Below are 12611 nucleotides of genomic sequence, written 5' to 3'. Positions count from 1 at the left end.
TTTCCCTAAGTTTTACTAAAGTCTTGTCTTCCTGGTTGCAGGCCTCGTGATTTATCACTTGTTTACACTCTCTCTCTCTCTCTCTCTCTCTCTCTCTCTCTCTCTCTCTCTCTCTCTCTCTCTCTCTCTCTCACACACACACACACACACACACACAAAAACTTATTAGGTCTTAAATTCAAGACTTTTTCGGAGACCTTGGAGAAGGAATCTCTCTCTCTCTCTCTCTCTCTCTCTCTCTCTCTCTCTCTCTCTCTCTCTCTCTCTCTCTCTCTCTCTCTCTCTCTCTCTCACAACAGGTCTTCAATTCAAGACCGTTAATTGGACTTTTGAGAGGTAAATTTCAAAAACTTGAGGTCTAGTTCAAGACCATTAAGTGGACTTTGGCGATGTAAGTTCAAGAATTTGTAGGTCAAAGATCACTAAACCTTGCTTTCTTGCGATCAATTTTGAATCTCAATCAACTACTCCTACTCGTCTTCTTCTTCTTCCTCTCTCTCCCCCAAAATTTATAAATCTCTCACTCTACTTGGTCGGCCCCACCTACAGAGGTTCTTTTATTGAGTGCCATATATTGATCTATCGCTTGAGCTCTCACAAACCCGCCGCTTGAATCCACTGCTTGGACACTTGCATTGGGTTGTTCATAGTTCACCTTCCTCAGCTATATCTCATATCTCAACCACTTGTTCAGCTCCACGTTCTCGTGTTCTTGAGCTTCTGATTGTTCAGTTCCATGCTCGGGCTCGAAAATGACCAGGTTCAATTAAAGTCACAATGGGGGAGGATATTTCCTTGAGAAGGTTTGAGAGTATAGCAAATGCGGGCAGAATTCTGAGTAAGTTATGGGAGGTTTAATTCAAGAGCAAGGTTGGTTTGAGAGGGCGTGGGAGAATATGGATGTGGAGGAGAGGAGCTAGGAAGTGGTAATGTCCTTAGCTTTGGCAAGGGCCGCATACAAATATGTGACCTCAGTAGGTTTAGAAATGTCAGGTTTGCACCAAGTAAGGCAAGAGATTCACATGAGAATATTTGTCATTTCTACAGCCAGCATCTCAGTGTGTTTGTCATCACATTGCAAGACTTTTCCCAAGCCGTGATAGACCCTATTTGGCAAAGTGGCAGTGCGCTCAACTAAGAGAGAGAGAGAGAGAGAGAGAGAGAGAGAGAGAGAGAGAGAGAGAGAGAGAGAGAGAGAGAGATGAGGCTGAAGCTATAGATCTCACACAAGACTTTGGAGGAGAGTACACTCACCAAGAGATTTTGAGAGGGGAGAGAGACTACATGCAACGCATCTGAGGGGTTGAAAGCTGCATACGCAGCCACGTGTGGCAAGGTGTTGCTTCATCTCCTTCGACATACTCTTGGCTCACCAATTCTAGGCTATGATCCCCTACTTACCACCCTGCTTCCCCATCACGTGGCCTTGCTTGAATATCGCTCTCCATTATAGAGTAAACTAACTTGCGCGACCCGCCTACCGGCGGGTCTCGCTCGCTCTTACTTTGACACAAATTAAATTGATGACACACATGGTATTCATATAAGTTGTGCTTGTATGATCTTAATTAGTTTTTTTCATGGTACACACACACACACACACATACACGCGCGCGCAAAGAGTGCAACATGGTTTTCATTCCAAATAGGAGCCAATAGTTTTGTTACCAAAAAGAGGCTTCTTGATAAGAGAGTAATCATCAGAAACATAAGGGATAAAACATAAGGAATCCCAACCCCAAAAAGAGATCACCATCAAACAAAACCCATTGTAGAAGGCATCATTTAGGTTGAAAGCGAAGCTTGCGATAGACACGGTTTCGCACGTGTAACACCCAGGGCCCAATGTATCGCACACTTTGTCCAAGCCACCTTAGAGTATCATCGACAACATACATTCTCACTTTCCAATTCTCTACTTCAAATCCAAAGGAAGGTAGTGCATTTATGGGTTGTTGATACCCTATCTCTCTAAGAGAGACATGACCCCGTCCTGCTACCTCGTCTAGCTCTAAGACAACATGATAGTATCCTATGAGTCCTAAATAGCACGTGGACTCATATAGACCTACCAATAGATGGGCTGGATAATAGTGTTTTCTACAAAAAAGAAAGAGTATGTTAAGAAAAATCCAAGCCTATTGCAAGACATAAATAAATAATAATAATTCAAAAGCCATACCTTATGACATCAAAGTCTTCTAAGATATGGACAGCATCATTTGCAGGTATGGGTCCCCTCCAAAAAAGTGGATCTATGCATCATACAACACGATTAGTATGCTTTAATCATTCAAACTTCAAAGTGGGGCTCATTTTTTTGTAAAGTTTCAACAAATTACCTCGAATATATTCAGACACCCTATCCATTGTGTATTTGATTGTAGATCGGCTGGCCATCTATAAACAACAACAAAGATTAGGATTAATATAAAACTTCATTTAACAAAAAGTTAATGACAAAGAGTAATGCATGGATGAAAGATAGTATGATACCTTAAACATTTCTGACCTCTAGCACTTCTTTGTAGACAATGTTTGGGCTGCAAGCCATTGGATTTGCATTTGAATTTTCCATCAATGTTTGACTACCATCTATCAAAATCTTTATGGCAGCAGAAGAATGCACGCGAGACATTGCTACATAGAGCTGACCATGAGTAAAAACAGGTGTAGCAAGGTACAAACCTAAGAATCCAAGTGTTTGACCTTGTGCCTTGTTGATGGTCATTCCGAATGCAAGTCTCACAGGAAATTGTTTGCGCTTCATTTCAAAAGGTAATCCTTGAGAAGCTCCTATAATAAAGTCGATCATTGGTATGAACACATTGTCTCCAACATGAGAACCTGTGATTACTTCCGCCTCAATGACCCTGTGATAAAAATGCTTACATATCAATCTTGTCCCATTGCATAAACCACGCCTTGGATCCAGGTTGCGAAGGAGCATGATTGGAGCATTCTCTTTCAGGTGCAAGCAGTGTGGTGGGAAGCCACCACCAAGATCCAATGAGTTTAAAAACTCTATTGGATATAACCCACCATTATAATCTGATGTACAAAGATAATCTGCACTCAAGTACTTTTTGTCAAGTCCTCTCATTTTATGCATAGCCAAGTCATTGATTATGGAAACATCCTTATTGCGTGGTGCAAGAATACCTCTGTCCCTAAAGAAGCTTGTATGTCTTTGGACATTTTGTAAGTCACCATATACACTGTGAATTAGGCCTTGAACATTGTTATCTTCGAGCATCATACTACTTGGAAATGCTACAATATCAAGTAAATCCCCATGACATACATTCCCATTGCCAATGTCTAGTACCCATTTTGCAAAGTCTCTCTCAACAAAGTCATTGGAACAATGAAGTACGCGCATATTCTCTATTAGCTTCAGATTCTTCACATGTTTCCATACATAAGATCGGCACAAAGAGGCATCAACAATATCTACTCGACTTCCTTTGGGCACAACTGGTAAACTTTGTCTAAAATCACCCCCAAGGAGAAACACCTTTCCCCCAAACAATGCATCACTTTTCATAACATCTCTCAATGTCCTGTCCAAGGCCTCAAAAGCATAACGATGGACCATGGGAGCCTCGTCCCAGATGATCAATGATGCTAATCTCAAAAGCTCTGCAAGTTGACTATTTACTTTGATGTTGCATGTTGATTCAGAATGCACTTCTATTGGTATCTTAAATCTTGAATGTGCTGTACGTCCATTGCTAAGAAGTAAAGCTGCAATTCCCAAGGATGCACATGCTAAAGCGACATTTTGTTGACCACGTACACGACAAAGTAGTGCATTATAGAGATAAGTCTTCCCAGTCCCACCGGGTCCATCCAAGAAAAAAATTGTCCCATTTGATGAGTCAACTGCTTGCATGATTTCGTTATAAGTAGCTCTTTGTCCAGAATTCAAAGATGCTTCCATACAAATGGCTAAAGTCATTTGATTGTTTGCATTGAACATCCTCTCATCTGCTATCAAACCACTCCCACATCCAGATAATACAGAACGGTCTACTTCGGGCATCCCAGAGTAGTCACAAAGTCGTTTCCCATATGATTGAAGTAGAGACTCCAAGGTACATAATGCTCGATTCTTCGCTATCTCATGACATACATCCTCATCACTTGTACATTCATGAAAATCATAAACATAATCCTCAGAAAGCTCCAAGGAGAATCGGTTCCACATTGTACCTGGACATAATGGCTCACAAAATACCAAGATCATAACAAATAGTTGTCGTAATTGCAAGCCGGTACTTGTACATGATGCCTCTTGCAAACACATAAACCATTCATCATCATTTTGTAGCAAACCCCTGGCACTGCAAGCTTCCTTGAAAGTGGCATAGGTTTGTCCATTGAAAGTGCGAAGCTCCTCAAATGATTTACAACCCTTGCATATGGTAAGCAGCATACGTAAATAATATAGATCGCCTGCATTGGGAACAACATTGTACATTCTCCCTATAGTATCACCTCTTTGCCTATGTGACCACACTTTATTAGTGGGGTTCCAAACCCATTCGGAGGGAAAATCTATATATAATAAATCATTTGCTTCTGGATATTGTTGATTCGACCACTCTGTAAGTGTTGTCTTTCTATTATCATCATTATTCACCAAATTGGATATGTCAGTAGAGTCTCCAAAAGCAACCATATTTTGTTGTGGAAGATGCACTTGCAAACGCAATATATCAGGCGTTTCCTCATGCAATGAGAATCCAAAAATTCTCCAAATTGCTTCCAATGCGGATACATAGTGTGCATCTAAATAACTCTTGATTTCATCAAGAACACCTTCTCCATCTTGGAGCACAATTGTGGCCCTATCATGTCCTTTGTACACATACTTATAGAGATACTTCACTGCTGATATGGTTGAGCATATCTCTACATTGATGTGAGCTTTATATCTTAGAGACAACAATGGATTATAGGGAACAATCCATCTGTTATCAAGCCTCTCTTGCTTTTGAACCACATATTGACCATCATCTCGCCGCATACACCTTGGATATCCATCACCATCAACAGAAGTAGATTCACAAAACTCGCGCGGGTATTTGAATCTACATCTTTGATCTACCATGCATGGAGCATTTCGATCCAATGCGCAACACAGACCATGAACATTGCAACGACTCACAACATCATATAAATCAGGAAATAAATTTTTATCTGTAAGTTCAGTACAAACCATTCTATCGTAATGCCACATCTCTGTCGGCTTATATTCGAACGCAAGAATCAGTAAGATATGAGCATGGGGAAGACCTCTCTTCTAAAATTCTATCACACAAACATGTCCAACAACCTTTCCAAAGATAGCCCTTTTAAGAAGCAAGTCCATCAAATATTTGAATTTATGATAAAAGACACGTGTAGTCAAGTCAGGACGATCAAAAGCAGTCTGTCCTGGCAATAACGCATCTTCTATTTCCTTCCACCTTGGGTTTCATGTGAAAGTTATGAATAGATCGGGCTTTCCTCTCTTACGTACAATTGCCATAGAATCTTGATAGAGTTGATGCATGTACCGAGGTCCCCCCACAAAATATGAAGGCAATACAATTCTTCTTCCAACATTAACACCCATGACCCCATGCACATTGTCACTGGAAGCAAGCATGTTTGCAAGGCCTTGATACACTTCTGCACGAATTGATCTTTGATTGTTTCTAAACCATAATAACCTTGACTCCTCCATAGTACTGTAGGCATCAACAATGTATTGCTGCAACAATCGTCCTCCACGTAAAAGGCATTCTGTGGTGTCACTCCTAATCTGCAACCTAAAAGTGTAATATTGTTTTTGTGTAATAAATTGCTGCTCATTGGGAGTTTGCGGTATATATGGATGCCACCCATCCTCTCCATTAGGAAATAATAGAACATATAGTAAAGGCATATATGATCGATGTAGGTTGGAGATCCTTTTAAGCCCCCCATCACGATACTGCAATACAATATCACGATGGCCGATGTTGCTCTCATCTCCTTGCCCTGGCATAATAGCTGCAACCTCAGATCCACGTGGAGATAAATATTGCCAACCATTTGTACGCTTCTCAGTAATGACCATCTTCATGTTTGGGATTCCTTCATTCCCCATTGTTGTAGCGGCAAACCGAAAGGCATTTGCATATGGGTTAACACGATGCATCATAGCTTGGAAACTATGCAAGGAATCTCTATCTAAATCTGGCACATGATGCAATTTATTGTTGAGCTCATTCTCTGTATCAAAAAAGTACAATTGTGCAAAGCGAGGGATCTGATCCACTCTTTTGCACGGTGTCATGGGCCCAATATTATGGTAGATGGCACCGTGAACTTTAAAAGTGTACACACCTCTCCCTCGCGTAAGTTGCTCATCAACATGAGCACCCAAAGAAGAAAAAGCCAATACATTATTATATGCTCTGATGTGTTTAAGAAATTTTTTGCTCTTGGTAGTACCACCTTGCATCAATTCTTTGAGCTCCATTGGCGGATCACTCAAAGGAAGTAATTTGACTTTTCCTGATAAGCAACAATACTTACCTACAAATGTGCGTATAGACCTACCTTCAACCTTCCAAGCACATGCACCACAAAAGGAGCACACAAAATTTAAGCCACCCAAGTTGTGGACCAAGCATTTTCCATGGTAGAGGGCAAGCATAGAGTCATGCTTCAAGATTGTTGCATTTTGATAAATGCAACGAATAGATAGACAATAATGCTCAATTTTAGAGAATCCTCCTTCTTCAAAAACAATGCAAGGATGTTTTTGTTGACCCTCCCAATTGTTGGCAACTCCAATAACGGAAGGTACTTCTAAAGGTCTAGTGCTTTGAGCATTTGTAGTACAATTTTCAATATGCATAGCCATTGCATCCATTTGTTGACCGCCATGGCTTAAATGCATGATATTCACACAATCTCCTAAAATACCCAATGGGATTCGCTGCAAAGATCGTTGAGCCCTAGCCCATGCTGTTTCTCGCCTAGATTTTTGAGAAATGTTGCACAATCTAGCTCGATGTGTGTGTCCTGGGGCCAAAACCCGTGGTCCGAACACCATCTGTGTTAAATAATTTTTTTAAAGGTTGTCAATAAATTGGAGTCTTCTAAATAGGAAGATTTTCATCTATCTAATATGAGCCACCAATCTGCTTGGCCCTGAGTATTTGTGTCACATAAGTTTGGCAGGAATTACTTTTCATTCCATATCTCCTTTCCTCCCCCTTTCGCTACCTCTCCGTTTGTGTTTCTACCCCTCCCTATATCTTTTTCTGTTTTCCTTTTTGTTCATTCCCTACCCCTAAAACCCTCTCTCTCTCTCTCTCTCTCTCTCTCTCTCACACACACACACACACACACACACACAGCTTTTCATGCATGTGTTCCTGATCGAGAGAGAGAGAGAGAGAGAGAGAGAGAGAGAAAGAGAGATACTACAATGATAATTTGAAGTTTTGCAACATCATTAGATCAAAAACCATTACATTTTAGGATAGGATGTAGTAACCCCCCCTTGTGCGTTATGCGTGGCAATGATAATTTGAAGTTTTGCTACAGCATTAGTTTAAAAAACATTACATTTTAGGATAAGATGTAGTAACACCTCCCTGTGCGTTAGGTATGACAACACGACTAAGTCTCCTATTGATGGCATTCAAGCGATTAATTGCAATTTTTAAAGTCTTCATCTCAGACCCTAAATCTGCTACATGCGCTTTCACAGCTTCAACTTGCTCCTTCTGTTCTTTAAAGGGTGCTTTCAAGGCTTCGACTTGGTCCTTGTATTCCTTGAAGCACAAAGACAATTGTTGCACAACCTCATTCTGGAAATTTTCCATGAATGTATAGATTTCATGTTGATTGATTTCCAAACGTGCAGTTTCGTCCTTGATACCCTGCAATGCCAAAATCACCTCCTCTCGAAAGGTAATGTGGTCTTCTTCACCTTGCACTTGTTTGAAAACCTTTTGTAAGTAGTTTTTGCACTCTTGTTGGGCAGCTTCGTTGTGTTCACAAAGTCCATGAATGATTTGTAAACGCTTTGAAGGACCCTCGCAATTCAATCGCCCCCCTGATCTGGCCAACTGCTTTGCGGCTCGCACACTATTGCACTCTGGAGGTGTAGGCATGATGACTTCATTTACATCATGATCTCCTTGAGAAAAATTCCCAGATTCGGAAAAAGGGCTATCCATCACTGAAAGAGAATAGATGCGTCGATTAATTGCAAGTGATCATGAAAAAGTATGCTTTGGTTAAGTAGAAACAAATTATGATGAAGTGGAACAACTTAGATCTAAAAAGAGAGAGACACTTGTCACTGCTTAGTCATGGAGGTGCATATAGCAGGGGGGAGAGGGGGGGAGACCACATTCGGCCAAGCATCACGCTTTCATCTAGAGAGATGTCTCCACTTCATATCCACTAAAAATAGGCCACAGCTTTGTGGCCCTAGCCCTATCTATTGTTGGCAATGTGTTTCACTTGCCATGGTCCCACTTAAAAATGACCAAGTTTTTCATATCAATGCATACTCAACCCGATTACAATAACCATTGGTAAAGGCTTTGACAAAGATTACATGCAAAATGGCCATGAAGTTAGTGTTGCACCTCTCTTCCAGTGTCTGGGAAAAAATGTGTCTCAGCTTAATATTGTGGCGTTTTCAAAGATGGGTAATTCTGAATGAGAATCATGTGTCGATGGTGGCTGAATGAGCAACTCAAACGCTTACAGGGGCTTGCCTTTTTTCTTTCCCCTGCTAGCCGAAGGGAGAACCGAGAGTGAGAAAGGTTGAGAAAGGCTTATAAGCCTCCTATTGCCCTCCCGACAGAGTATCTGAGAGAGAGAGAGAGAGAGAGAGAGAGAACCTGGGCAGCTGGTCGTTGTGGGTCAGGTGGCTGCGCCAATGGAGAGAAGCGAACCGCCTACAGCCAATGGAGAGAACCGCCTAGCATAGCAACAGAAAGAGCATTAGTTTGCTACTGCATACTGTGGCGGGAGAGAGCCAAATCTATACTCTATAATCTAGCTCACCTTGCACAATGTCGTAGGTTAGCAGTAGCGAAAATTTCCACTCATCGATGCTTTTATAGCACGATGGCCAGGTGAGTTGAAGGGTCTCTCTCTTCTTGTTTTCTTGCAAGGTTTGCTGAAGTGCTCGCCTAACGTTTTCTTGCAATTTAACTCCTCAGATCTCCCCGCCCGTATTTGAGCCGGAATGTGCTTTTGAAGACACGTAGCAGCCGGAATATTAGTCTCATTCATATAGATTTCATGTTGATTGATTTCCAAACGTGCAGTTTCGTCCTTGATACCCTGCAATGCCAAAATCACCTCCTCTCGAAAGGTGATGTGGTCTTCTTCACCTTGAACTTGTTTGCAAACCTTTTGTAAGTAGTTTTTGCACTCTTGTTGGACAGCTTCATTGTGTTCACAAAGTCCATGAATGATTTGTAAACGCTTTGAAGGACCCTTGCAATTCAATCGCCCCATTGATCTGGCCAACTGCTTTGCGGCTCGCACACTATTGCACTCTGGAGGTGTAGGCATGATGACTTCATTTACATCATGATCTCCTTGAGAAACATTCCCAGAGTCGGAAGAAGGGCTATCCTCACTAAAAGAGAATAGATGCGTCGATTAATTGTGTAGCATTTAATGGCCTAATAACTTCTGTGTAGCGGAAATTAGCATGAACATAGTGGGCATTTCATTAGAATAGATTCCTAATGAGAATTACAAGAGTGCTTGGGTGGAGAGAGCAACAAAAAGCATAACACCTAGTTAGATAGCATCGACAATACTTTCAAAAGAGAGAGAAATTAAGCTATTGACAACAGTTGAGGACCGGATTTGCATGGAGCCGGTCCCCACTCCAAAAGGCTTTGTATTATGGTTTCTCCCATCAAGAGAGACATTGTACAATACAATTCTTTGTGTTCCTTCAAGACTAGCTAGTGCAATGAAGATGAAAGCTTCATGCACTAAGCAAAACACTTAACAAACACAACTTTAACTATCCCCGTTCTCAGACCCAAGACCTCACACACCTTCGAAGATGGTGAGAGCTAGCAGGGTATGAGAGTAGATTGAGAGGAAGAAGGAGTATCTTACGAGAAAGATGTACATCTCCTCACATAATCACTCATATTAGCATAGCTTAGCTTAGTAATTAGCTTGGTAGAGGAGATGAGCATGCATTGAAGCTTGGCTCTTGGTTGGATTTGCATCCACATGCCAAGAGAGTGTCGATGTAGGCTTCTATCTCACAAGCTTGGAGTAGGTGATGAGCTCTCCATTAAAGCTTGGGAAGAGATAGTCTTCTTTGCTTCACACATAACCTGTGTGTGAGTGTGTGTGTGATAATGCCTTGCAAAAATCAGCCCCCTCTCTCTCTTGGGCGAGCCCCCTTGCTATTTTCTCTTCCTGCAGCCTCATTGGCCCTCCCCCAAGTCAAGCCAATTATAATTAAGCAGCATATGTGATAGCCTTCTGACATGTGTCCCCCTTTCCCCTTTTGTGAGAGCTTTAGGTAATTAAATAATTAAACTAAACTCTCATTGGACCCCTTTGCCTCTTGGCCAATAGGAATCAGGCAAGCCATGGGGCTCTTGAATGCTCATTGGACCCCTTGGGAGACTGCCCAATAGTCTTCTAGGAGACTTAATTCTTATTGGTTTCTTTTATTAAATATTTTTAAATTAATTAAAATAGATTTACTCTAGCTTAATTCTCATTGGTCCACTTCAAGGGTCATCCAATAGAAATTGGGCACACATTGTGGGCATCTGGCCTAGGGAGCTGACATGTGTCCCTCATTCCCTTTGTGTAAAGGGAGCCTCTGTGTGTGTGTGTGGCTTTCTCTCTCATCCCCTACCTTTAGGGCTCGCCCCCTCCCATATAGGGATGTGCAAAGACTTTTAGGGCACACACAAAGCATCCAATTTTCCCTAGGGTTGACCTTTGGACACAACCTTTGAATTTTGGAACCTTAGCATTTTGGAAGTCTTAATGGGCTGAACCTTAGGGTCTTTTTAGCCCATTGTTTCACATGGCTCTTTTGCAAATGGCCCCCCCCTTTGGATCCCTATTTTCCCTCCTTTGGATACCTATTGTGGCCGGTCTGCTAGCTTAACCAATATTCTAGCTTTTTCTCCCCTGGCACTTCACCACATTAAATGATCAGTTTAATATGAGAAAATCATTTAGGAGAATTAGATATTGATTATTATGACAAATTGCAAGTGATCATGAAAAAGTACGCTTTGGTTAGGTAGAAACAAATTATGATGAAGTGGAACAACTTAGATCTAAAAAGAGAGAGACACTTGTCATTGCTTAGTCATGGAGGTGCATATAGCGGGGGGGAGAGGGGGGGGAACCACATTCGGCCAAGCATCACGCTTTCATCTAGAGAGATGTCTCCACTTCATATCCACTAAAAATAGGCCACAACTTTGTGGCCCTAGCCCTATCTATTGTTGGCAATGTGTTTCACTTGCCATGGTCCCACTTAAAAATGACCAAGTTTTTCATATCAATGCATACTCAAGCCGATTACAATAACCATTGGTAAAGGCTTTGACAAAGATTACATGCAAAATGGCCATGAAGTCAGTGTTGCACCTCTCTTCCAGTGTCTGGGAAAAAATGTGTCTCAGCTTAATATTGTGGCGTTTTCAAAGATGGGTAATTCTGAATGAGAATCATGTGTCGATGGTGGCTGCATGTGATTATCCAATCATCTATGTGCTTTGGCCTCAAATCCGAGTGTCTATATATTGTGTCAAAGCATATATAAGCAGAAGCACCCATGTGAGTCCTAATCATTACTTAACAATCATCATAATTTGATTCTTTTCTAATGAGTTTTCTTATTCTTTTCTAATGAGTTTTCTTAGGCATACATTTCCAAATGGTTGTGATGGCATCTAAATAGTATTTTTAAACAAATTTTGGAAGCATTATTGAGAGCTTCCATAAACAAATTTTGCATGCATCTTGGCGCTAACCCTTGCCTCATCAAGACACGTGGACGATGTTCGTGCTGGCCAGTTTAGCAATAAATTCCACGTAGAAGATAAAGAAGAAGACAATGTCTTCATTGTTCTCCTTCATGGATTCAAGGGCCGCAAGGACAGCTACTTCTAAACGCAGGGGTCTTGCCTATGTCTCTCTCTGCAACTTGCACCTGAAAGCTTGGGTACCTTCGTAACTTTCTGTTGAGCAAGACATTCTCAGTAATATAAGCTCACTTGTTGAGAGCCTCACGAAGAATGTTAACGTTTGTCGAGAGTCTAGTCGTTGAAGTAGAGCGAGGAGTAGGACACTGCCCCTTCACGCCTCGATGAACTCGGTATTGGCTTGGCAAAAGGCTTTCTCTCTCTCCTCTACTCTCGCAAGGATGCACATGTGGGTGCCGCCCATAATTACATTTAGGAAAAATTATCAAAATACCCCTCTGATTTGCAGGAATTCCCACAATACCCAATCAAATTTCAAAAAAAAATTCCAAAATACCCTTGTTTTTATTTTGGTTGGATTGTTAAAGACTTTATTCCTGAGATTCTAAAATA

At 41.3% G+C, this 12611-nt stretch overlaps 3 protein-coding genes across 3 annotated transcripts; all 3 read right to left on the bottom strand.

Moving 5' to 3' along the window:
• Nucleotides 1-1781: 1781 nt before the first annotated feature.
• Nucleotides 1782-2400, bottom strand: LOC147442114 (uncharacterized). Its single transcript, XM_086529589.1, has 3 exons — nt 2343-2400; nt 2183-2255; nt 1782-2100 (listed from the first exon to the last, which is right to left on the bottom strand). Exons 1-3 carry the CDS (start codon nt 2398-2400, stop codon nt 1782-1784), a joined length of 450 nt encoding a protein of 149 aa, XP_086385715.1.
• Nucleotides 2401-2497: 97 nt separating this feature from the next.
• On the bottom strand, nt 2498-5227 carry LOC147442113 (ATP-dependent DNA helicase pfh1-like). The gene has a single exon (XM_086529332.1). The coding sequence runs from the start codon at nt 5225-5227 to the stop codon at nt 2498-2500; it is 2730 nt and encodes a 909-aa protein (XP_086385458.1).
• A 255-nt stretch (nt 5228-5482) lies between these two features.
• On the bottom strand, nt 5483-6514 carry LOC147442112 (uncharacterized). Its single transcript, XM_086529331.1, has one exon. It carries the CDS (start codon nt 6512-6514, stop codon nt 5483-5485), a length of 1032 nt encoding a protein of 343 aa, XP_086385457.1.
• Nucleotides 6515-12611: the final 6097 nt, after the last annotated feature.

The sequence above is a fragment of the Adiantum capillus-veneris genome, chromosome 14 (genome assembly GCF_014529385.1).
Source record: "Adiantum capillus-veneris isolate H3 chromosome 14, ASM1452938v2, whole genome shotgun sequence".
NCBI classification, from domain to species: domain Eukaryota; kingdom Viridiplantae; phylum Streptophyta; class Polypodiopsida; order Polypodiales; family Pteridaceae; genus Adiantum; species Adiantum capillus-veneris.
Note: the sequence above shows the minus strand (reverse complement) of the source record. Positions and strands in the feature narration are given on the sequence as shown.